Raw genomic sequence first — 26,620 nt, 5'->3', positions numbered from 1 at the left:
TAGTTTTTAAAATGGAAATTTTTTAGGTTAAGAGCTTACAGTTCTGAGGCTTGAAAATGTCCAAATCAAGGCATCATCAGAGACACTGTCTCACTGATGGTTGGTCCCTCTGCCCAGCTCAACTCAGAAGGACATAAATAGAAGGACATAAAAGAAGGCCCTGAAAATATCTTCCAGCTCTGTGCAAATCAAGGCATCGAGCAAAGCACTCTCCCTGAGCCAGCTGTGGGCAATCTGGCATAAGGCTCGTCTCTTCCCTTGCCTCCAGGTCTCATCTCTTTCAGCCTTCCAGGGGCCTCTTTCCCAGCCTCTGTGCTCTGCTGATTCCAGCCTCTCGCCTCCAGGACTTGATCTCAGCCTCTCAGGGTTTCTCTGTCTCTGCCACTTTTTTTCCTGTGTGTCTCCATATTCAGTCCTCGTTTATAAAGGACTCCAGCAAGAGGACCAAGACAGACCCTGGGTCATGCCTCACTGAATAATCCAGTCAAAGACCCCCAACTGAATCCAATCCAATCAAAGGATCCCACATCCATAAGAATAGATTAGCTCCAAGAACACGATCTTTTTGGGAGCCACAAAAAACTTCAACCTGTCACAGGTATCTTTCAGCATGCACATCTTCTGGCTGTTGTTATATAGACTACTGGATCTGAACAAAACAATACTTAAGGAAACAGATGTGGCTCAAATGATTGAGCTCCTGCCTGCCACGTGGGAGGTCCCAGGTTCGGTTCCCAGTGCCTCCTAAAGAGGACGAGCAAGACAGTGAGCTGGCACAACAGGCTGGTGCAATGAACTGATGTGACAGGCTGGTGTGGTGAGCTGATGCAACAAGTTGATGCAACAAGAGACACAAGTAAGGAAACAATGAGAGACATAACAAAGCAGAGAGCAGAGGTGGCTCAAGCTATTAGGTGCTTCCCACCCACATGGGAGGTCCTGGGTTCAGTTCCTGGGTCCTCCTAAAAAAGGAAGACGAGCACACAATGAACAGACACGTGAGCATAAAACAAGGGAGAGGGGAGAAATAAATAAATCTCTTAAAAAAACAAAAAACAAAAAACATCTAGTCTCTACCCCCAACTTCTAAATTCTAAATTCTTAACATACGTTTCAAAAGAGTTTTTTGAATGTGACCAGTGAAATGTCTGTGAGATTATGAGGAAGTTTGAGATAATTGCATAAACCAATTCCTTTTTATAACTTTGCCTTCCCAACCCTCACCCTCTATTCACACACTCCTGGTTTTGTTTTTCTTCTTTTTCAGCAATCGCTGCATAACAAACAACCATAAAAATCTCAGTGAGGTTTTTCTCACAAGTCTGCCAGCTGATTTGGAGCCAGTTGATCTAGACTGAACTCAGCTCTGCAGTTCCAAGCTGTAGGAAAATGGTTCTAGCACTGTTCCATTGGCAGCTCCTCCTTCTGGGATAGTGTGCTAGCTGGGGTATGTTCTTCTCATGGTGATGGCAGAGAGGCAAGAAGGCAAGTGGAAATATCTGACATGTCTTGAGCACTAGCCTCAGAACTGGCAAATTGTCACCTCCACGCATCTCCATTGGAAAGTCACATGACTGAGCCCTAAGTCAAGTGGTGGTGTGGGAAGAACTGCAAAATTACATAGCAAAGGGCATGAGATGGAGAGGTGAAAACCTGGGGACAATTGAACAATAATCCAATATACTACACCACTCATCCCCTTTTTCTTTAAATTTTCCTTATGAATGGGGTTAGGATCTCTTCTTTGAGCCAAACCTTCATCTGTTTCTTTCCCAGACAGTTATACTAGGGGTGGTGTTTTTGTTGTCCGTTCCTCAACTACACCCCTTTCTTTGGAACCCTAGCTCACACACTTATATTTTCCCTCTAAGTAAAACTTAGATTGCTTTACATGTACATATATTTTACATCCCTTAATTAAGACTACTGGTTTTGTTTTCTGAGAATCATGTATAACATGAGTACTCAAAGAATAATGCCAATGATGGTGATTATGACTTGCGGGTTTTTCTCTGAGTCCTCTGCACTTGATTTAAAAATGTAAACCATTCACAATATGCCTGCTTTAAAAATATTTTTTTCAGATTCTAATCTGTACTTAAAAGCATGAAGATGGCATTTAAAAAAACAGAAACACAATAATGGTTACATACTCTGGTTAGAAAAAAACCAACTGCATGATTTTGGTTTGGTTTTGTTTTCAGAGGTAGGTGGGCCCAAGTGGTTGTTGTTGGTGGGATTTCATAAGGTTTTTAAAAAATTTTTATTGTGGTGATATATACATATATATCTGTAAATAAAGCAATTTTTAGCATTTTAGCAATGTTAAGTGTACAATTCAGTGGCACTGATTACTTTTACAATGTTGTGCCATCACCACTACTTTCCATTACCAAAACTTGTCCATCAGCCCAAACAGAAACTCTAGACCCATTAAACAGTAACTTCCCATGCCTTTGCCCCTATAAATTTGCTTATTCTAGATATTTCATATAAGTGGAATCACACAATATGTGTTCTTATTTCTCTCAGCATGTTTTCACAGTTCCCCCATGTTGAAGCATGCATCAGAACTTCATTCCTTTCTATGGCTGAATAATATTCCGTTGTGTGGCTATATGACGTGTTTATCTATTCATCTGTTGGTAGGGAAACTTGGATTGCTTCCACTCTTTGGTTATTGTGACCAGTGCTGTTACGAATACTTGTGTACAAATGTCTGTTTGAATCCCTGCTTTTAATTCTTTGGGATGTATGGTAATTCTATGTTTAACTTTTTGAGGAAACCCCAAATTGTTTTCTGAGGCAGCTGTACCCTTTTACTCCATAAGTATCTTGACCAAGTGGTATGTGCCATGCAGGGACTACTTTGATCTGTTAAGCCAAACTGATTGACCCCATGGCTTGTGTGTCTCCTTCTTTCACTATCCACCTCCCTCTCCCCTGCCCCCATTTCCCTCCCTCAGGCCGGAGTTACCCACATTGTTCAATTGTTTTGACATTGGTTAAGCTTTGGGACAACCTGGGAGTTGGCTTGCATTGTGGCTTCTTGACCAGAAATACATTTGTGTTAGTCAGTCAAAGGGGTGCTGATGCAAAATACCAGAAATCTGTTGGCTTTTATAAAGGGTATTTATTTTGGAGTAGAAGCTTAAAGTCACCAGGCCATAAAGCATAAGTTACTTCCCTCACCAAATTCTGTTGCCACATGTTGGGGCAAGATGGCTGCCGATGGCTGCCAGAAGTTCAGCCTTCTTGTGTTCTTCTCTTCCTGGGACTCCGTTTCTCTCTGGGCTCAGCTGCTCTGCTAGCTCCACAAGGCCAGCTGTAGACGATGAGGAGACCGGCTCTGTCTACTCTCTCCAGGCTCAGCTACTCTGCTCCTCTGTGTGTTTACTTACCAGGCTCCAGCTCAAAGCTCCAACCTCCCTTCTCTGCTGTGCGGTTTTTCTGTGAATCCCCGCCCCTAAGGACTCAATGTCCTACTGATGTTGCCCAATGAAAGCCTTAATTATTTACTTAATCAAGTAAACCTCTGAATCCAATATAATTTAATATGCCTAGAGGAAAAGACCCATTCACAAACATAATCCAGTATCTATTTTTGGAAATTAATAAATAATGCCAACCTGCTCCAACAGCTTTTAGCCAGCATCTGCGGCCAGGGCCCAAGGACTCTGAGCACAGTCAGCAACGTTAATGCGAGAGCTGACAGGGAGATGGAGTGGTCTGCCTGGACCCTGCGCAGATACGAGCACATGGCTGCCTGTGCCTGTGTCTGCACCAGGATGTATTAAAATGTGCAGCGCTTGTTAGGAAGCCAGTGTCTTCAACTAAGGGGCGAACAGTCAGGGATTCTGAAGGTCTTCTCACTTGACCCTTCTACAGGTAGGCCTGCTACCACAGAAGACAGGAGAGGCTGTTCCTGCTGAGCGTGCTTTGTGTCACTGCTCCTGAAACGCTGGCTTCCCAACAAGCCAACGGTAACTGTTACCTCACACCTGAGTAGGATTAGCTGACTAAATACCTAGTGAGCTTCCCTCAGACAGGAGAGCAGTGATTCCAGTTGGAATGACTTGGTATCTTTTGACACTTTTTTGGGAAATCATTTTCTCCCTCGGAAAAGAAAGGAATGCTACTGGAATAGGTGAGAATCCTTTGGATGGGGCTGAAGAGGTCCCTGGTAATGATAGGGAGCATTGTTTGAGGCAGCTGCACGCACTAGTAAAAAATGAAGTCAGCTGGGTTATTTCTTAACCTGTTTATTAGAACTGAGCCGTGCTTTGCATTTAAGATTCTTTCATTAGCCAGATGCTTTTTGATGGAAATGACTTGGGTCCTTGTGAGAGTGTCTACAGAACTTAGCATAATATGACTTAGTTTTTTTGTGTTTTTTAAAAAAGATTTATTTATTTATTTAATTCCCCTCCCCCAGTTGTCTGTTCTCTGTCTGCCTCTTGTTTCTTTGTCTGCTTCTGTTGTCATCAGCAGCACAGGAAGTGTGGGCGGCGCCCTTCCTGGGCAGGCTGCACTTTCTTTCGCGCCGGGAGGCTGTCCTTACGGGTGCACTCCTTGCGCGTGGGGCTCCCCCACACGGATACCCCTGCATGGCAGGGCACTTCTTGCGGGCGCATCAGCACTGTGCATGGGCCGGCTCCACACGGGTCAAGGAGGCCCGGGGTTTGAACCGCGGACCTCCCATGTGGTAGAGGGACGCCCGAACCACTGAGCCAAGTCCGTTTCCCTCCTATGACTTAGTTTTATTAATTTGTGCCCACCATTGTATTTCAAAAATACACTTCATGCCATCTACCCCTTCCATTAAAGCCTCTGCTATACAGAAGGTATTTTGGTGAAACAATGTAGAGTTCTGGAGACAGACTTGCTTTTGAATCTTGGCTTCACTTCTCTGTAAGACCAGGAGCAAGGTGCTTGCTTCTTTAAGCCTCAGCTTCCACATTTATAAAATGGGGATAATAACAATAGATCTGCCTTAGAGAGCTGTTAGAATTTAATGCAATGACACATGCTTAGCACAACGTACAGTATGAAATAAGCACTCCATACACGAAAGCTCTTGTTCTGTATGGGTTCTCCAGCTCCCCCAGGGATAGCTGTAGGTTTGACTATCCTTAATTACCTTTAATCACATAATGGTTGCTTTTAACTGTCAAGGACCCAAGGGACAGGAATGACACCAAAATAGCTCTGCCCATGCCTTGGGAAAAGAGGTAAGTGATAAATAGTCTGTTTTGTGCTTTTCCAGACTTTTCTTAAAGTTATCAAAAGTTTTACACAAGAGGAGAGCAGGTGTAGCTCAGAGGTTGAGTCCCTGCTTCCCACGTACGAGATTCTAGGTTCAATCCCCAGTACCTCCTTAAAAAAAAAAAGACTGAAAAAATTTACATAAGAAAAAATTAGTACTCAAGAAATTTGGGGAAAAACACTTTTAAAGAGTAATCAGGGGGAAGTGGATTTGGCCCAACAGATAGGGCTTCCGCCTACCACATGGGAGGTGCAAGGTTCAAACCCAGGCCCTCCTGACCCATGTGGTGAGCTGACTCAGCACAGTGCTGATGTGAGCAAGGAGTGCCGTGCCACTCAGGGGTGTCCCCTGCGTAGGGGAGCCCCATGCGCAAGGAATGCACCCGGTAAGGAGAGCCACCCAGCGTGAAAAAAGTGCAGCCTGCCCAGGAATGGTGCCGCATACACAGGGAGCTGATGCAGCAAGATGATGCAACAAAACGAGACACAGATTCCAAGTGCCACTGACAAGAATACAAGCAGGCACGGAAGGACACACAGTGAATGGACACAGAGGGCAGACAACTGGGGTGAGGGGGGCGGGGAAGGGGAGAGAAAAAAGAAAAGGAGTAATCAGGGAGTAGATGTGGCTCAAGTGGTTGAATTCCTGCTTCCTACATGGGAGGTCCCAGATTCAATCCCCAGCCCTGGTACCTCAAAAAAAAAAACAAAAAAAAAATTAATCAAATGAGAACTATCTGAACAAAAGAAAGAAATTAAAAGTCAGATTTAAATGGTGTATTTTGGTTGATTGAATTTCTGGTTACCTGAAGGCTGACCAGAGGACCTTTGCTTTATTACCAGATATCTATCAGCTGTATATTTATTTGTCCACATTTCTCCCAGAGTAAATAGCATTTGCTGATCATAATTATCTCTTCCCTTGTTGACTAAAGGCCATTATTCTGAACATCAAAGTTTATTGAATAAGACTGGAGGTAAATAGAATTATAGTAAAACTAGAATATTCCCTGGAAAATAAACATCAGCACTACCAAATCCTAATATTAGTCTGCTTTATTGCTTCTTTTTCCTAAAAGAATATAGAGGGAAAATTCCTGTTGATTGAGATCTGCATAACTGGGGTTTGCCTGTTCCTTTATAAAACATTGATAAGCTTTTTCTTTTCCACCCATCCCTCATCTTTGCTTCACATCCAGCACACCTTAAAATTGTTAAAATGAGTCATTTCTACAGTGACTCTGATTTTAGGCCTGGAAAATACAATTTGGGTTAAAACTCAATAGGGAGTCTCTCACTCGGATGGGTTGCCTTGGTGATGTGTTAGGGGAGGGGAGATTTCTGGTCTGGTGATATTTGTAAGAGCCTCAGGGTTTTGTTTTGTTCTAGCACCAGCTGGTGGCACCTCCTTTTTCCAGCGCTCCCCTCATCCCCACCTGCTGCCTCTCTGAATCACTGCCCAGGACTGATTTTCATAGAATAAGACATTTCCTTGTTCAGAGATAGAGTGGCCAAGTGCTTCATAGGAGAGGCTGGGCCCTTCCTAGCCACAGACAGTGAATCACAATTGGTTTAAGCCAAACATAGTAACAGCATTGCCATGCTAGCGATTCGGTCAGGCCATGCCTATGACACAGTTCTGGCCAGTGATATTTGGGAGGAAGTCTGCCAGGGGACATGTGGAAACTTTTTCATTACAAACGGAAATTGACAGGTGAGGAACCATTCTTTCATGCCTGTAGATGGAGGCATTGAGGATTTGAAGTCAAGAACCGGGGAAGGCAGCTAGCAACCAGGAAGGGAAGGCCAAAGCACTGCAAAGAAGTAGAACCAGAGTCATGACGTCTTTGGGGCACTGAGTTGACAAAAGTTAAAGGTGTCAATCTGTGGTCTTCCTGATAGGTGAAAATAAACTTTCTCCCTTATGGCATCAGCCATGAGGAACGAGTAACAAAATCCCTAACTGAAAATGGCTTCAACAATAAGGAGACCATTTCTTACCTCACATATCAAGAAAACAGGAAGTAAAGCAACTCCATGTTGCTCTCAACAATGTTATCAAAGAGCCAAGCTCTCCCCGTTGTCCTATTCTACCATGCTCAGCTTATTAGCTAGAAGCTCAGACTGCCTCCTTCATGGTCCCGGGATTGTTGCAATATTTCCATGTGTCACCTACAGATGGCCATGTCCAGAGGTAGAAATGAAGTGTTGGAATGTTTCTACATGTCTCCACATTATAAAAAGGAATGCCTGTCTAGAAGCCTGCTTATAGACTTCTCTTTTCTCATTGGACATAACTGTGTCACATGTCTACACAAAACTCATCCGTGGGGAGGCAGAATGGCACTACTATGATTGGGTTAAACTGGGAGGAGCCCAGCTTTCTTTGACACACATGGCTGCCAATAACAGAACATGAGCAGCATTTATTAATATACAAGAAAACGTGGGATGGAAATGATAGCTGAGAGGCAACCAACAAGGTCTGCCACAACGTGGGTATCCAATCCAACACCAATTCTATTGATTTGTACCTCCTAATCAGCAATGAATTCATCTGCTTTTCTTTATCTCCTCTACCACCACCCTAATCCAAGCCACAGTCACCTTTGTCTGGTCTCTTACTGTAGCTGACTTAGCTTTGCATACCATGGTCTCCTCTAATCTCTTCTCTTAACCATAACCTAAATGATCTTTTAAAAAATGTGTATCTTATCAAGTATTACCTTACTTAAGATATGGGGGTGTTTTCGGGACTTGAAGTTGTCCCGAATGATATTGCATGGACAGATGCAGGACATTATATATCCTGCCATAATCCACTGAATGAACTGGAAGATGGTGTAAATTACAATGTAGACTATAATCCATGCTGTGTAGCAGTGCTCCAAAATGTATTCATCAAATGCCATGAACGTGCCAGACTGATGAAAGAGGTTATTGATGTGGGAGGAGTGGGGTGTGGGAGTGGAGGTATACAGGAACCTCTTATATTTTTTATGTAACACTGTGTGATCTATGTATCTTTTAAAAATAATTTAAAAAATACTGCAGTGGCTTCCACTTGGCTTAGAATAAAGACACAATTCTTTATAGCTGCCTATAAGACTCTACCTCTTTAGCCTCATCACTTACCACACTCCTCTCTTTTCTCTAGTTATGTTCGCTATTTTTTTTTAATTGTCCCAAGACTCACGTAGCAATTTTCCACTACAGTGTTTTCACATAGACTATTCCCTCTCTGTAGAACCCTGTTCCCTCCCCTCTCATCAGAGAGATGCCTACTCATCCTCACTTTTTCAGGGACCCCCCATCTTCTCTGACAAGGTCAGATCCTTCTGTATCTGCTATTACTGTGAAACCCACCTGTCTGAGTTTGCCAGGCTGCTATAACAAATTCCACATAGTGGGTTCACTTAAACAACAATAATTTATTGGTTCACTGTTCTGAGGTTAAAGGAAGTCTAAAATCAAGATATCAGCAAGGCTCCCTTTCTCCTGGGATCTGTAGCTCTCTGGTGCTGGCTGCGGGCAATCCTCAGAGTTCCTCGGCTGGCATCTCTGCCTCCCATCACATGGTGACCTTTTTCTCCTTGTGTCTGCCCTTCCGGTTTCTCCCTGTGGTCTTCTTTGACTCTGGCTTCCAGTTTCTTACCTTCCTAAGCCCTCCAGTAATATGGGTGAAGACCAACCCTGATTCAGTTGGCCACACCTTAACTAAAAATAACATCTTCAAAGGGTCCATTTTACAATAGGTTCACACCCACAGGGACTCAGGTTAAGATTAAGATTATGGTTTTTTGGGGGTATTTGGATTCAGTCTACCAGACTACACAATTAGTGGCTTAAAACATCATCAGTTGATTAATTTCCGCCATTCTAAGGGTTGCCTGGGAAGTTCTGCTGGTCTCACCTGTCTCACTCATGCATCAGGAGCAGCTTGTCTGGGCCTGGAGGGTCTAACATGGCCTTGCTTGCACATCCGGGCTCTGGAGCTGGCTGCTGGCTTGCCTCTTTTTCCATGTGGTGTCTCATCATTCCCTGATCTAGTCTGGGCAGAGCAATCCAAGAGGGCAAAGGAGGCCTGTCAGGGCTTGACCAACAGAACTCATAAAATATCACTTCCACCAAATTCTACTAGTTAAGGCAAGTCACAGGACAGCACAGACTCCAGGGCTGGGGAAATAGATTCCACCTGTGTGGGAAGAATGATAAAACATTGTGGTTCTGTCTCTTAGTCGACCACACCACCCTCAGAGGTTCTCATAGCACTTTGAATTTCTCCTTTCTTGAACTTGACACTGTTAGACTTTTATCTGTAAACTCCATGAGTGAGTGCGGAATGAATTATGGCTCTTTGAGACCCACCATCATATCTCCTGCATCCTAGTTCCAAGCCCAGAAGATAGTAAGTGCTTCAATATTTGTTGAGTGATTGAAGGAACAAAATACCATTATGCCCAAGGTTAACTTTGAAAGGCAGCTGTGTTACAAATGAGCATAATTTGTGAGGTTAAATTATGCCTCTTTTAAATGTTTGAAACAATCCAACATGCACAGATAGAAAAGTTAAGGAAATTTGGTACAACTACTCGATGGAATATTATGTAACAATTGAAAAAAACAGTGTCAATTATGGAATAAATTTGGAAAATGCATGAGATATGAAATCAAATGAGATAAAGAATACATGATTTTTATAATAATGTCTTTCATTGCTCAAATGCTTCTGATTCCATCCCTTCTCCTCCCACTAGCACATGCTGCCTTCTCCCTGGAACAATTCTCTCTCAATTTCAGCCTGGTCAACTCCTGTTTACCCTTTGAGTTTCTGCTTGAATGTCACTTCTTCAGGGAAGCTTTCTTTGAGAATCCAATTATTATACCTTTTGTAACATTCTCTCCTCCACCTTTTGTAACACTCAGCTTATTTCCCAGTTAGACTATAAACTCCATGAAGGCAGGATCTTACTCATTATTGTGTCTCTTACACCTGACTCAGTATTTGGCACAGAAAAAGGTGAAGAAGGGAGGAAGAAAGGAAGGGAGGGAGGGCGAGAGGGAGGAACTCCATCTAGGTGGGGATGAAGCTGAGATTTAATTCCAAAGCCCAAGCTACTTCCTGTACTTGCCTGTTGGCCCTTAATCTGTTGCAAGCACTGGATGCTCCTGGGTCAATGTAGTCCCAAAGAGGAGCTCAGGAGGGCTGCACATAGCCGGGATCCAGATCATTTCAATTTCAGTGCAGGTACAGCCTGTCTTTGTGCCTCTTGGTTTATTTCTCACCTGTCCCCCTCTGAGCACTCTCACTACAGTTTTGGATGTCTAGTGGCCCAAATTTTTAAGAAACATTCAGTCATCAGTCATTTCCACTTGCATGAGAATAAGTGTTTATTAATGGGAACGGGTAGATGATGATGTTTTCTCTCTGCATTGATGGCCTTCTCTCCCATTATGGGATCAGGGCTTTATCTTCATTTACGGAAGCTCAGACACTATTGAACAAGAGACAAGCAATTTTGTGTGATGGGAAGAGTGTAGGAAACTTTGAATTGTCATTATTTTCATGCCTGGACCAGTACCTAGCTCAATGAAATTGTTCAAAAATTGTTTATTTTTAGAGATAACCCATGTCCTCTGAGCAAGAGAGAAAGTGGTCCCCTTGCTCTTCTTTGCTCTTCAGTGGCATCTTCTCCAGAGAGGTGCAGGGAAAATGGAAGAAAGCACAAGTTGGTCAACATTGTGCTTCTTGGTAGCAAGGCAGTCCTGGGATGGCAGGCACAGTTTGACCTGGTTGAGTGGCCTAAAGACATAGGTAGATCCAGACCCACCAGCTCAGAATTGCCAAGGCTGGGACCCAGGAAGCTATAGTTTTAGCAGCTCCCCAGGTGATTCTAATGATCACCTAAGTTTGTAGGCGAAAGAACTATAGAGGAAATTCTGCCTTGTCTATGGACCTGGATGGCCGAAATGTCTTCAATCACTATAGTTGGTCAGAAGTTGAGGATAACATCCAGTAAGTTACCTTTAGAAGCTCTGTACTGTGTTGGTTCCTTTTCCCATAAATGAGTTCTCTGATCCAATTGAATGCAAGCTCTCTTGAGGGCGTGGACTGTGACTTCTAACCTCTGTGATTTCCTTTTACCTTGTTCATAACCTTGAAAATAGCAAGTGCTCAAATATTTGTTGATTCATTGCCCTCTAGTGAAATCCTGTATCACTGAGGCATGTGCAGAGCAGTGGAATGCTGGTAAGGGTTTCTAACTGAGGCTGGTGGGTGAGTGGAGAGAGAAGCCTCAATTTGAGCAGTTGCCCTTTCTCTTGTGTAAATACTCCCACCACGGCCAATTCTGGGCTCCTACATGATGTCCCTGAACGCAGAGTTGGTACAGGTGTGCACACAATCTGCTCTTGCGAACTGGTTCGAGATGGCCCAGCACATATGGGTACAGCTACCAGATGACCAGATGAGTGAGCCCTGACATCTGTCATCATCTCTTCCCATTTCTAAATGCCAGGAAAGGGAGAGAGAGAGAAAAGGAGGGAGAAAGAGAGAGAGACAGAATGAAAAAGGTTTGTGGGGGCCCAGCTGGGAGGAGGGCTTGCCCTCTGGCAGGAAACGTGACCTGCCAATCTTGTCTGCTGCTCCGCTCCTGCTGGCTGGTCTAATAAACTCTAAACTCCAGTGATTTAAGCGAAGATTTCAGATTAACATTTAAATTAATGCTGGACTAGAAACCCGAAGACCCAGGTCGCTGATATGACTCTCTGTTAACTTGTTCTGTGACCTGGGGCAGAAATTTAAAATGATCTTTTCTCATAGAGCCACCCTCCATTGGGGTGTCAGGGTGGCAGACCTGGAATATCTCACGTCCCTCCCTGTTCTGGGAGCCCAGGGCCTTCCAATACGGATGGGGGCACCTTTGACCTCTGAGATGTGTCTGGCTTGACCATTCCAAGTGGAAATCCTCCCCACTGCTGGGGGATGAGAGTACAGGCAGCTGACTCCAGAGAAGAGGAAGGCCAGCTGCTGTTGGCTCTCTCTGGAAGCCTCTCTCTCCTTCTGGGTGCTGCAGTGGTTCTGTTGGGGTGTTGGCTTAGCCTTTAGCCCTGGCATCTCGGGGATCCCTGGGTCTGAGTCACCTGGGAAGCTGACTTAGAGGCAGAGGAAACTTATGGGGTGTCTTTTAGGGAGCATTGTTGGGATCAACACCTTTGGGAGGGAGAGGATGACACAGAAGTGGGCAGAGAGCGAACTCAAGCTGTGCTCAGGTCCAGTTACTACCTCAACTGATCCACAGAGAAACTCCAGAGCTAAAATGGCCTGTCAGAGAGTTGATTACAACTTAATAGGGCTAGAGGTGGGGGTGGTTGGATGGGGGCAGATAGGGGACATGGGGAGCTATTGCTTCATAGGTACAAAATTTCTGCGTAGGGTGATGAAAACGTTTTGGCCTTGGATAATGGTGATGGTTGCATGCCACTGTGACTGTGACTACTGTCACTGAATTATACATGTGAAAGTGCTTAAAAAGGGAAATTTGTTCCCCTGGGTGCAAATGGCCAAGGCTTACACTCCTCCCTTACCTGGTCATCAGACATGGAGTGCCCCTGGAAGGGTGTGGCCTTGGCAAGACCGCTCCCTGCAGCTGAGGTCAAAGGCCCAGCAGCTGAAAGGGTCTGCTCAGAGTACTGCCAGCAGCTGAGCAGCAAGGTCTTCCTCTGGAGGGGGATTTGGGCAGTGCATGTGTTGTCTATCATACCTCCTTGGCTTTATATTCCCTTCCATGCCCTTCTGTGGACGCTGTCTCCTTTCCTACATGATGGTGGCTGTGCCTTGCTCCTTCCACCACCATCCTTGGACCCTTGTTCAGCCCCCAGTTCAGGTTGGAGGCTTGTGGACTATCTATTGACATACTGACTTATCTGTCAATATGCTCGTTTCAAGGGGAAATCCTCCTTGGAGAGCCCTTTCTACAAGCCTGTCTTGGTTCTCTTGAAAAATTGGGACTATTAAAATAGGAAGCCAGGGAAGTGGACTTGGCCCAATGGATAGTGCATCCATCTACCACATGGGAGGTCCACGGTCAAACCCCAGGCCTCCTTGACCCATGTGGAGCTGGCCCATGCGCAGTGCTGATGCGCACAAGGAGTGCCGTGCCACGCAGGGGTGTCCCCCGCAAGGGGAGCCCCACGCACAAGAAGTGCGCCCCATAAGGAGAGCCGCCCAGTGCGAAAGAAAGTGCAGCCTGCCCAAGAATGGCGCTGCATGCACAGAGAGCTGACACAACAAGATGACGCAACAAAAAATGAAACACAGATTCCCGGTGCTGCTGATAAGGATAGAAGTGGTCACAGAAGAACATATAGCGAATGGACACAGAAAGCAGACAACTGGGGTGGGGGGAAGGGGGGGAGAAGAAAAAAAAAAAGGAGACCAGATAGCACCCGAGTTGGAGCACAGGCAGCAGGGTCCTGGAGCTTGCACTGGTGGAGGACAGAATCTTCCTTTTGTCTTTGCTCAACAGGTCCAACCTTGTGGGGCTCCAGAGAGCCAAGAGTATCAAATCATTCTAGCAAGCAAAGAGAGTAGTCAAGAGGTAGGGGTAGGTTATCACGCTGGAGTTTGAAACATAGATTTCAGAATCTGGAGTAAAGTAGACACAGAGAAAAGAAAGCTGCTCAGGGACCCAGGGAATTCAAGACATGTTGCCAAGAATTCCAAGAAAACAGAATCCAAAGATTCTAGTGATTTTATATATTCATTTAATCTTCACCCTGTGACATAGGAGACACATTCCCATTTTCCTGAAGAAGAAATTGAAAATAACACATTAAATGAAGTTGAGAAAAAGAACAAATGGCCAAATAGCACATAAAAAGACGTTCATTGGTCATCAGGGAAAGGCAGTGAGATGCCATTTCACACCTGCTGGGATGACTATCATGAAAAAATAAAACAGAAAATAATAAGTGTGGATGAGGATGCAGAGAAATAGGAACCCTTCCTTATACCTTTCTAGCGGCATTGTAAAATGATACAACCACTGTGGAAATCAGTCTGGTGGTTCCATAGAAAGTTGGAATTAAAGTTCCCATATGGCCTGGCAATCCTATTTCTTGTTGTATACCCCAATGAATGAAAGCAAGGACTCAAAAAGACATTTGTACACCAATGTTTATGGCAACATTATTCACAAGTAAGCCAGAAGTTGAAAGCAAACCCAAGTGTCCATCAACAGATGAAGAGATAAACAAAACATGTGTACACGCAATGAAATATTATTCATCTACAAAAAGGAATGAAGTCCTGATATATGCGACAAGATGGACGAACCTTGAAACATCATGCTGAGTGAAATAAGCCAGACATAAAAGGACAAATATTGTATGATCTCACTGATGTGAAATAATTAGAATAAGCAAATTCATAGAGTCATAATCTACAATATATTTTACCATGGGCCAGGGTAGGGGTAGGGAAAAGGGAGTTAAGGTTTAAATTCTCCTTTCGTTTTGAGGTGATGGAGAAGTTGGGCCTAATGGCTACTAGTGATGGTAGCCCAACATTGTGAGTGTAATTAATAAAATTGAACTATATACTTGAAAGTGGTTAGAATATGAAATTTTGAGGTGTACATATGGTACATGTACATAAAAGAAATAGAAGATAAAGAAAGAAAAGGGAAGGGAAAGGAAAAGAGAAGAGAAAAAAGAAAGAAAAGAAAAGGAAAGAAAAGAAAAAAGAAAAGAAAAGAAAAGAAAAGAAAAGAAAAGAAAAGAAAAGAAAAGAAAAGAAAAGAAAAAAGAAATAGAGAAAATAGCAAAGCCAGACTTTGAAGCCAGGTCCATGGAAACGTCCAAATCCACATTCATTCCATTCCACCTCTCTGCCCTCTGTTGTAGGAGAAGGGGATATAGTGTTTTGAGGTTTTAGCTAATTCCAGAAGGGCTGGGGATACCTGCTACAGCAGGGAAGGTCACCAGCACGCTGGTCATGCCCTGGCTGGCGCGGTGAATGGCTCGTGGTCAGCCTTCAGGCCCCACCTACAGCTTCCCCACCCGGCCTTCAAGCCCAGGGGCAAAGGGTCTGCAGGCTGGAGCATCACCCTCCTGTATACTGGTCATGGCATTCTTTGCTCCCAAGGGACTTTTTCCTAGTCCGTCTTCCTTCTCCCACTAGCAAGGGTAAAATGTTAGGAAACTTCAAAAAATCACATCCCTTTTTCCCGCTCTTGCCTAGCCTGAGTCTGCACTGCCTCAAGTGCCTGCTTGTGTTTTTGGTCATCTTTAAGACTCCCCAATGGTTCTGTTCTTGGCCCAGTGGGCCGTGCACATCTGGACATGCTCTTCCATAATCCCAGTCCCCATAGGTGGGCTTGCCATGTCTCATCAGGATCTACATGTTGGAGAGAGCGGAAATGGAATATTCTTTCCTGATTCCTGTGCTGGAGACAGAGGGTTCCATTAATCTATGAGTGTAGTACACTCACAACAAATAACAGTGGTTTAAAAAACCAGAAGTTTTTCTCTCATAAAGGATGGAGGAAAGCTTTCCAGTTTGGCATGGAACTCTGCCCCACAAAGTCTCCAGGGACCCAAGCTCCTTCCAGTATTTCACTCTGGCCTCTCTCAGGTGTGGCCCTGGTCCCCAGTGATCCAAGATAAACTCGGGCCAAAATCCATGTTCCAAATAGCGGGACGGAGGAAGAGAAAGGCTCACAACAAGCAGCAGCTGTCTCTTTAGGGAGGGCCACAGAACACTTGGTTCTAGAGACTAGTTACATGGCAACAGCTGGAAGAGAGCTGGAAATACAGCATTTACTCTGGGTGGCCAGGTTTGTGGGTGAAAATTATTTTACCATGGAAGAACGGGAGCAGGGCTATCGGAGGCAGCCTGTGTTCTGCAGAGGATGGACCCAGAGATAGTCATAGATGTTGCTGTGAATGGAATTGTGCCCACTCCCTGCCCCAAGTCCTAACTCCCAGGCTCATGAATGTGATCCTATCTAGAAATACGTCTTTGAAAATATTATTAAAGATGAGGCCGAACTGCATGAGGGTGGGTCCTCATCCCGTATGACTGGTGTCCTTATAAGGAGAGGAAGTTGCACACAGACAGGCAGAGAAGACATCCTGTGATGGAGGCAGAGATTGAGTTATGCCACAAGCCAAGAACGCCATGGAGGGAGCCTGGCTCTCTCACACCTTGATTCAGATCTGTAGCCTTCAGGACTGTGAGGCGATAGATTCCTGTTGTTTTAAGCCACCCAGCCTGGGAAACTAAGGCAGAGAGCTCTGGCAAAAGGGTGAGTAAAGCTTCTCTACTCTACTAATGGTGGGCTCTTAGAGACTATTGTGCTGGAGGGCTTGGGGGTTTAGGACTGAGTGCCACTCACTGGACTTCTCACTGAATGATGGGTATCAGAATAATAAATGGCAGCTCACGTTTATTGAGGATCCCGTGCATAGTAAGGGGCAGAGCCAGAAAGAGAGCCGGGGTTTGTCTGATTCCAGAGCCTGAGTTCTTAGTCTGTAGGCTGAAATGGTGGCTCATAGCTGCTGACTGCTATGTAAACATTTTTTTAAAGATTTATTTTATTTATTTCACCACCCCCTCTCATTGATTGCACTTACTACCTGCTCTGTGTCTGTTCTTTGTGTGCTCTCTATGTCTGCTCATCTTCTTTTCTTTAGGACGTCCTGGGAACCGAACCTGGGACTTTCCATGTGGGAGAGAGGGGCCCAATCTCTTGAGCCACATCTGCTCCCTGCTTGTGTCTCTCGTTGTGTTTCCCCATTGTGTCTCCTCCTTGTGTCATCTTGTTGCTTCTGCTCACTGCATCAACCTGTCACGTCAGCTTGCTGTCTTGCCTGTCTTCTTTAGGAGGCACCGGGAGCCAAGCCTGGGACCTCCCATGTGGTAGGTGGGCACCCAACTGCTTGAGCCATATTCACTTCCCTGTACACATTTATGTAGGTGCATTGTTTACCTCTGAAACCTGGGGAAAATTGCTTTCTCTCTCTAAGCCACATCTACAAAATGAGGATAATGCTAGCTCTGCTATCACTGGGTATGTAATGTGTGTGAAATGTTAGGATACACGGAAAGCACTTCCTTAGTACGCTGGCCGGACTGTAGGAGCACCCTGTTATGTCAGCTCTCATTGTGATGATGATAACCTTTATTGTAAGCCATACAGGCTGACATCAGTCACCGTGTTCTAATGGAGCATCAGAAAATAGGACTAAGAATAGTATCAGGTAAACAGTGCCAAAATTCAAATTCTGGCCATGTACAGGTACGCTTTTCTAACAGAAAGGCCCAGAAATAATGACTTGAATAAATTAGAAACTTGTCCAGGCTGCTGGGAGGCTTTGCCTCCTGGGGCCAGTCCTCCAGCTCAGGAGTCTCCCTTCTTGTTTCCCTAACATCTCTTAGGGCTTGTCATCGTCTCCTGGTCAAAGCCATGTGCCAGTCATGTTTACCTTCCGGGCCACAGTCAGGGGAAGACAGGATGTCTAAAACTGGCCAATGAGGCAGATGGAGATTTCACTTCCGCTTCCTTTCTATTTGTGAGAATTCAGCCACGACGGCCGCACCCAAGTTAGTCATTAGCTGGACAGCCTTGGAAGAGGGAGAAAATGGATTTTAGAGAGACAAAGGCAGTTCTGTAGTCAATAAGAAATACGTTTCTAAGACTCCCCTTACATTTTAAATTCAGCAAAAATAAACTTTGGGGGCAGGGTCCAGTTTTAGACAAATCAGATGCTGCTTGGGTGAATTAAGGCAACTCAGTGGGGCACTGAGGTCTCTGATTGACTCCAAACATGGGTTTTTTGTTCTTTGAGAAAACATTTAAAATAAAAAAGCAAAACATTCATGTGGTTTAAAAACAAAACAAACCACAAAGAGTGTAAAAGATTAGACAAAGAAAAATAGTCTCAGAATGGCTCTCTTTGAAATCTTGGCGCATCCTTGCTTGTGAATAAGCATCCAGAGGACAAGAAAGAGTCCTTTCTGGTTCCTAGAGCGCTTTGACGTTGCTGATATTCGCAGCTAGAGAGCAGTACAAGGGCGAGCCTTCCTCTGTCCCTTCTAGAGAGACCGCTTTCTTTCCCTGCCAAGCTCCTCTGTCCCCATTCTGCCCCTCCCCTCCTCTAATAGGCCTTGTTTTGTGTCTTGTTTAGCGTGCAGGGCCCTGATGGACGAGGTGGAGTATGATGTCGCCAAGGCTCGGCAGAAGAAGACCAAGGTGGGCTCCTACCGAATAAATCCTGACGGGACGCAGGAAAGGAGAAAGGTAACGGAAAAGAAATTATGTGCCAGTATCTAATTGCGGATATGGGCAATTACCAACCATTTATCCAAACAGCAGTTGGTCTTAATCTTCTAACCTTTCTCTTGTTCAGGGTATCAGCTCTAAATTGCTTCTGAGTCCTGGGGGACCCAAAGTAATCTTTAAGCTTGAAATTGAAGTATCTCTCCCCGAACCTAAATTTTGTGTCCTATCAAGTCAGAAGACATTTTGGCACTATTGTTCGTCCAGATAAAAATAGCGAGCGCTTCGGTGGTTCTTGGGGAAGGCCAGCAGGGGGCCTGGAGAGGCTAAGGGGGCTGGCTAGAGATTGCTCAGAGGTTGAGCCCACCTCCCCCCAGGCACCCCTCCCCTCTTCCCCCTCTCCAAAGCCTGCAGAGATTTCTAGAAGGGGTGCAGAATGCAAACAGCAGCAGCCCATTTCCCATGACAGGTTCAGACACTTGGCTGAGGGGAAAGAAGAAATGTTCATTTCCCCATAGAGATGATCCAAAAGGGGGCTCACCCCTGAGGATCTGGATGGGTGGGGGGAGATGGGGCAGGGGCTATCACCACTTTTAGGGAGGAGTCCGAGAAGCCTGGAGAGATTGGGGCCGACTGTGACTGCTGTGAGATCCTGTCCCCAGCATCTTTTAGGGGTCACTTTCTCCCTGGGCGCTCAGGTGATAAATGCTTGGAACACATAAGCCAATTTGAACGTTATTCTAAAAGGGAAAATGTGATTAGAAAAGTTCTACAGTATCATCCAACTCATCGAATGCTACAATAGAAATCGGTATAGGATTTGTTGCTGTTTCCCTTTGTCCTCGCTTGCTGGCCTCTTTCAGAGACAGGGTGGTGGCCTGTACATTTCCCACCTGTTTCTCAGATTGTGTACCCACCTGAAGCTAGTGAAAGAAGGAGTAGAAAAAGATTCGCCAGACTCTGCTGTAACGTGCTAAGTGGCATGAATGAGAAATCCTATCACAGGAAGCATAGGTGTGATCTTTTTAATTGTCCAAGTTATGCCTTGAATGAGAGAGCTATTTTCCAGGTTGGTAGATTTCATCCAGAAGTCAGTGCATCTCCCACAGAAGGGCACTAGGAACTCAAGCACCTTCCTTGGACTGCTTGCCTCACAAACTTACATACAAGTCCAGACTTTTAAAGGCACATCGTTCAGATAATTGAACTAGCAAGATCACACTAACTTGGTAACAGTTGTTTCACTGCACTGGCCATCCCTGGCCAGTCTGATTCCGTGTATCTGGATTTTCAGAGGCCCTGAATGCATAACCCATCCTTGCAGGGCAGGGAAGCACCTGGAAGGCTTGCAGCCCTGCTCTCTGATACCAGCCCTGCAGTGGACTCCTTTATTGCCAGGCAGTGCTAGTCAAGGGGAGCGTGTGTGCGTTTTGTGAATGTGCCTGCCAGTGTTTAACAGCTATAAAAAGCAAATGGAGCTTTAATATTTTAATAACTTAAAATAGAGGTTATCTGACCCATGGTTAATGCACATAGACCAGGAGAAAGAAAGAAGTCTTTCTGGCAAGGGTAAAAGGGAGAGGAGACCAGGGAGACGGGAGAGAAAGAAGCAAGAGGGTCATATGAAAGGAAAGGGGGAGGGAAATGGGCAGAGGCTGGGGAGGGCTGAGACACCTAAAATCGATGACCACAAAGAAAGCGGCTATTTTTATTGAAGGCCTGCTTGGAAATTATCTCTAATCCTGACCGCAGCCCTGCAAAAATAAATATTATCCTTATTTTCCCACTGAGAAAATAAGGTGCCTAAGGTGCCACAGTTAATTAGGTGCCATGCTGGGGCTTGGACGCTGCCAAGCCTGGCTTGGCTTCAGGTCTTCCCGTAGCAGCGCATCCTTCCATGGTTTCACCACTTAGGTACGCTGAGCTTTCCCAGTTGGTTTAATCTCCTCAGTGGGTTTAAATTTACCTGGAGAGAAGAGATCACAACTCTCACCTCGCTTCTGGTATCTTTGGGGATATGCCACCTTGAGTGATCAAGTGGAAATAACCTTTTCAATTTTGCCCCAAACACCTGGCCCATGAAAGCCATGTGAAGGTGCTAATTCTGCTTCCTTCATCAGGGTTGCCAGGGTAATGGCAAAGGAAGAGCTTTGACACCCTGACTCCCGGGTATTTTCCCCTGGAGCTGCTGCCTTCACGCAGGAGCCTTCCCTGCTCCCACCGCACCTGCAATGGAGTCCCTCTGCATACAGGAGAGTAGGTCCATGTTGTCATCTTTTAAAGCCCCCATGCTTTGGAATAGTAGGGTTTGGGGGTGAGGGTCAGGGGAGGCCGGTCAGTTCCCTGCCTCTGATTCACTGAAATCACTGCCACCTCATTGACGCCAAAGCTTTAAAGACGACTGACGGGGCATGGCTCGCATTCCTCCTGTCTAGAAAACTCCCTCGCTGGCACTCAACAGCCAGGGCCGCGTTTTGCTTCAGCCAGCAGGCTACTCCACCAAACCTGAAATGTAGGGGGCACATGCCGGAAGAAGTCAGGGCCCTGAACTTGAGCTGGCCTCCTGCCTTGGAAGGGGGCCTGGTGGTTACGTTAGGGCGGGTGGTGGTGACGTAGAAGGCTTTCTCGCAGACTGTGCGCTCAGCCTGGTATTCAGTGAAGAACAAAAGAAGTGCAAAGCTGCATATCAGATGTGCAGGGAGCTTGGGGCAGCCGCATCCTGGCTGGCCAGAGGCCCCAAATGCAGAATGCGTGCCCAGCGTCCCGAGGGCGGCTGGCCAAAGGGGGGACACTTGGTGTTTTCCCTCATTCCTTTCTTCTTTTTTGCTTCCAATTTTTAGCTTGTGGTAACATACACAAATAACATAAAATTTGCAGTTGTAACAGTTTTTAAGTGTCTTTTCTCTTTTACTTCTGTGTATTTCTAAGGAAGAGATGAAATACTCATCAATGTGCTGCGTCCTCTAAGACGGGGGGTTGAAAAGCCAGGGAGCTGAACTTCCGGGGTCCTTGGGAGGGCCCCACTCCTCAGTGGGAAGAGCGGGTGCTCTTTCTGAGAAGCCATATTCTGAATATGGGAGAAAAGGAAGGGGGCGTAAAATGCAATGAATTGACCCCTTAGCCACAGTGGGGATAGAAAGGAGTGCACTGGGGGGCGCCTGCAGGGCTCCTGCACTCTGTGCCTCTTCCCGCTGGTCTCTGGCCTGGCACTGGTGCAAGGCTGGGGAGGGCAGGTGGACAGGGGACTGTGGGGTGTGCTCAGTTTCTCTGGGGTAGGTTCTCAGTTTGTTACAAGATTATTCTATCCCCAGAGGACTGTCAGGAGGAAGACTATTCTGTGCAGCAGCCAAGCAGACGGCTCCCCCAGCTTGCTCTCTCCAGCATGAGCAAGGGTCACGAGGCAGCTGTGCCCCTGTGGACCCAGCACGTCTGTCCTGCAGACTGTGGGTCTCATCGCAGCCCGTGATAGGTCTGAATTCCACAAGCACACCTATCCCATCATGGGTCCACCCAACTCATCCATCACTGGAGGACACCCCAGGCACAGTTTTTGCCCTCTTCTGTTTCTTTTAAGTCTGGCATGTTTTCCCCTGCATATTTTCCCATCGGAAGCACTGAGAGTTTTTAGAGACATCCCATAACCCTGGTACCGTTCATTGGCATTCTGTGTGTATCGTGGTAATGGGACCCAGTCAGTCGGCCAGAAGCCCTGGGTCAGCACCCACCAGGGGCTCAGAGACCCCAGGGCTGTAGGGATGGGTCCCCCATCGACCCCTGTCGGTGAGGAACTTCCTGGGGTTCCCCTCCATCCCCTCACTTCCATCTTCCTTGGCTTCACACCTGGGTCCCCACTTTTGGCTCTGAGCCAGCTCTGCTTTGAATCCCTCTTTCTGGTCTTTCCCTCCTTGGGTCCAAATACCCAGGAGCAAGAGGGGCCATGACCCCGCTCACAGACCCCCAGGCCCGGGGATGGCCATCTGCTGACGGCTGGGATGTGAGCACAATGGGCAGAGAGGCCCTCCTGGGAGCCTGAGGAGGACTCGGGTGAGGAGCGGTGGGGAGTGGGGCGGGCAGCTGTGGGGTGCCGGCTGCTCCACTTCCCTCGGGCTTCAGTTGACTTCTAACTGCCAACATCTGCCTCTCTGCCTGACAGTCTTCTTCAGCTTAACAGGGAAGGGTACAAGCAGCCTTTGGGAGCGGCCCTGTAGGGGTTTACACACACCTCTCAGGTGGGAGTGTCTCTGAAGTGTGTTCGCCCCTGGTTTCTAGAGTGCCCCGGTGGAGCCAAGCTCCGGTCACCCTGGTGGCAGCTGGCTGGGTGATGCCCCTTTTGTTGGCTGCCTTCCTTCCCTACAGCACTTCCCCATTCCAGTGGCACTTCCCTCTTCCCCTACGTGATTCCCCAACCTCCCAAATAAACTGCCCTGGGAAAACCCAAGCTGAGACAGCACCCCCCACCCCCCCACCCAGCAGCCAGCAGACTGCTCCCTCTGTGGCTCTGACATGGTTTCTGAGCCACTGATGATATGGATTCTCCTTGGAGTTAGGATCTTAGAGGTATCTGCTAACCCACAAACACTTCCTGAGAAGGGCCATAACTGGGGTGCCATCGTGGCACTCCAGCCCCGGCACTGGTGAGAACTCTGGGCAAGGCTCAGCGGACTGTTGGGGGCTTCTGGGAGCCTCAGAGCCAAACTTGGCCTCTTCCACTATACCTAGGGCTGACCCCACTGAGGGGGCCAGCAGGGAACCAGGCATGGGGCGCGTGGCGCTGGGAATTATGAGAAAATCAGTCCCCCTTATTTTATTTTATTTATTTTATTTTTTATTTTTATTTATTTAATTCCCCTCCCCTCCCCCGGTTGTCTGTTTTCTGTGTCTCTTTGCTGCGTCTTGTTTCTTTGTCCGCTTCTGTTGTCATCAGCGGCACGGGAAGTGTGGGCGGCGCCATTCCTGGGCAGGCTGCTCCCTCCTTTGCGCTGGGCGGCTCTCCTTACGGGTGCACTCCTTGTGCGTGGGGCTCCCCTACGCGGGGGAGACACCCCTGCATGGCAGGGCACTCCTTGCGCGCATCAGCACTGCGCATGGGCCAGCTCCACACGGGTCAAGGAGGCCCGGGGCTTGAACCGCGGACCTCCCATGTGGTAGACGGACGCCCTAACCACTGGGCCAAAGTCCGTTTCCCCCCCTTATTTTAATTGACATCTTCCTCAAGAGACCTTAGAGGTCTTCGGTTGCCAATTTTACCCGACAGCTTGTACACATAGAGGTGATGGCAGTAGCAGTTACTTAGCATCATGCAATGTATGTAAACCTCAAATTCCCAGGGATTTACTGCCTGGCTTTGTTGTAAATATTCTCCTTAGCCTAGGTTTTTGGTGTTGCTCTCATTTCTTCAAAAGAAGGAATTAAATTCACAGGCCGCAGACATTTTGCTTGATGTTGTTTTATGAGATGCAGAGGCCTTGTCTCCACTGGCAAAGATCTTTCTCTTCAGCAAAGCAAGAATAGAGAGGTTCTGCGGAGGCACCCTGTTGAAGTGGGGATGCAGGGGCACGTCGCAACGTGGTACCCGGGTCGCTGGTGACGGGTGAGAGACCACTCCCGCTGATGAAGTTCAAGGAGAACGTTCCCACTTGACACCTCCCCTGTGATGTTACAAAGCCTTGTCTTTTTAGTAAAATGCAGCCAGCACTTCAGCACCAAGGTTACTTTCTTTCTTTCTTTTCTTTTCTTTTCCTTAACAAATTGAATCAGTGGCAGTTTTAGTAAAGCACGGTTATCAAAAGAGCACAACATAATTTGGAGCCAGTTATTTTATGTCTACATTTCAAGCAAGTCCTTGTTCACCTTTCCTAAAAATTATTCAAGTCAGGCCTTGGGAAATGAGCATATAAACCTATTGCTGTTCTAAAGACGGGGCCTGTAGGCCTGGGAGCTGGAGTTGGGGCTCAGGTTTGCTTTTACATAGAGATCCTCTGACCGCTAGTCACTGAATATAGGATTACTAGTTCTCTGTGTTTAGTACCTAGTCGGAACCCAATAAATATTTGCTAAACGTTTGAGACAGAAATGAAAATGCAGAACATGAAGCATTCCTTTGCCTTTGTTAAGTGTGAGAAATATGCCAACTTCTCTATAAAACTTCAAAAGTTCAAATCGAAAAAATATCTCCAATCAATAATAATGACAATGAGACCCATAGCTTGTTTACACTAGCACTTAATGCCTTTTTGTTAAATTCTTTTGATAACTCTGATTGATAAACAGGGCCACTTTTATTGGCTTCATTTTAGAAAGGCGGAAGATGAGGCTCAGAGAGCTCTAGTGACTTGCTTAATTATGTGGTATTCATTTCATTCTAGAGCCTAATTCTAAGTCATTTGCTCTTTACAGGGCTGCCCCATTGTACTCCATACTGCACATCCCTGGGATGCTTTGGTATCCTGGAGTTGTGCCGTGTACGTGGGCCCCTGTTTGCTAACAAAATGAGAGTGGTGAGCTATTGAAACAGGGCTGCAAGGAGGTGGAGGGTGATTCAATCTGTCAGTAATTTTCAGACTGCAAGTTGCAGCCCAATACTGAGTCATAAAATAAGTTCAATATGTGGCACCCAGCATTTATATACATAAATATCAGAGTGTATCATATACAAAAGAAAAGTATTGTTTCGTGAAACTTCTGCATGCAATGGCTTGCAATGTAAAAAATGGGTCATGGTCCAAAAAAGTAAAAGCCACAATAGCAGATGGGTTTCGCAAGCATGGGATAGTAGCCTAAAGATATTTCATTTGAGAAGCTTATTAATGCCCAAACAATACCACAATAATTTCTGTCTGGCCCTATACAGAAACAACTAACACTCCTTTGAGACCAGCTATTACTGCAGTTAAGAGCCTTGGGTTGGGTGGCCCATAACTTTTGTAGACCAGGGCAGGGCCAGAGGCAGACCCAGTCTGCCTCATCCTTATTCCCAGCTACTTGAGCCCTTGGGGGCTGTGCGTTCCTAATTGTATGCTTGGGCAGAGTGACCTGGGAGTGACCTGTCCTCCCTCGAGTCAATCAATACTCCAGTATGAAGTTCAGCCCCAGCTGAGTGTGGTGAATGGAGTAGGAATTCTTACTCTGAAGGAATGGGCGCTCTACTCATAGACATTGCGCAGGAACCAATGTGAGCCTCACATGATGGAATGTAACTGACAGATCATGTGGTGTGAAGTTTAAGTGCCAGGGAGTTCCGAGCAGAAGGCAGTGGTGTAGAAGTCATGGTCTAAGTGAGATTTCTTAGATGTAACTATTGCTGCCATTTATCCAGCACTTTCTTTTTTAAATTTTTATTTATTTTTAGGTGGTATTGGGGATTGAACTTGGGACCTTGAATATGTGAAGCAGGTACTGAACCACTGAGCTATACCCACTCCCTATCCAGAACATCTTACATGCTGAGCATAGTGTTAAGACCTTTTCAACATTCTCATTCTCATCATAGCACCATAAAGTAAACAGTATGACTCTCTCCCCCTATTTTATTTATTTATTTATTTAAGATTTATTTTATTTTTTATTTCTCTCCCCTTCCCCCCACCCCCATTGCCTGCTCTCTTGTGTCCATTCACTGTATGCTCTTCTGTGTCTGCTTGCATTCTTGACGGCACCGGGAATCCACGTCTCTTTTTTGTGTGTGTCATCTTGCAGTGTCAGTTCTCCGTGTGTGTGGCGCCACTTCTGCATGGGCTGCGCTTTTTTCATGTGGGGCAGCTCTCCCTGCAGGGAGCATGTGGGGCTCCTCTACGTGGGGGACACTGCTGCATGGCACTCCTTGTGCACATCAGCACTGAGCATGGGCCAGCTCACCACATGGGCCAGGAAGCCCTGGGTTTGAACCGTGGACCTCCTATATGGTAGGCAGATACTCTGTCAGTTGAGCTACATTTGCTTCCCTCTCTCCCCCTATTTTATAAATGAAAAGGCCAAAGCTTAGAGACCCACTTAGCTTAATGTCACCTAGCAGTTGGTGGCAAAGCTGGAATTCTGACCCTAATGTATATGCTGAAATGCCTGTGTTATTAATC

At 46.1% G+C, this 26,620-nt stretch overlaps 1 protein-coding gene across 1 annotated transcript in view; it reads left to right on the top strand.

The window, feature by feature from the left end:
- Positions 1-26,620, top strand: part of CNPY1 (canopy FGF signaling regulator 1) — a 74,240-nt gene that overhangs the window by 13,606 nt on the left and 34,014 nt on the right. The window contains exon 2 of the mRNA XM_004458604.2: positions 18,457-18,569. Within this exon, the coding sequence (XP_004458661.1) occupies positions 18,457-18,569 (113 nt within the window). The remainder of the gene's footprint in view (positions 1-18,456; positions 18,570-26,620) is intronic.

The sequence above is a fragment of the Dasypus novemcinctus genome, chromosome 5 (genome assembly GCF_030445035.2).
Source record: "Dasypus novemcinctus isolate mDasNov1 chromosome 5, mDasNov1.1.hap2, whole genome shotgun sequence".
Taxonomy (NCBI): Eukaryota; Metazoa; Chordata; class Mammalia; order Cingulata; family Dasypodidae; genus Dasypus; species Dasypus novemcinctus.
Note: the sequence above shows the minus strand (reverse complement) of the source record. Positions and strands in the feature narration are given on the sequence as shown.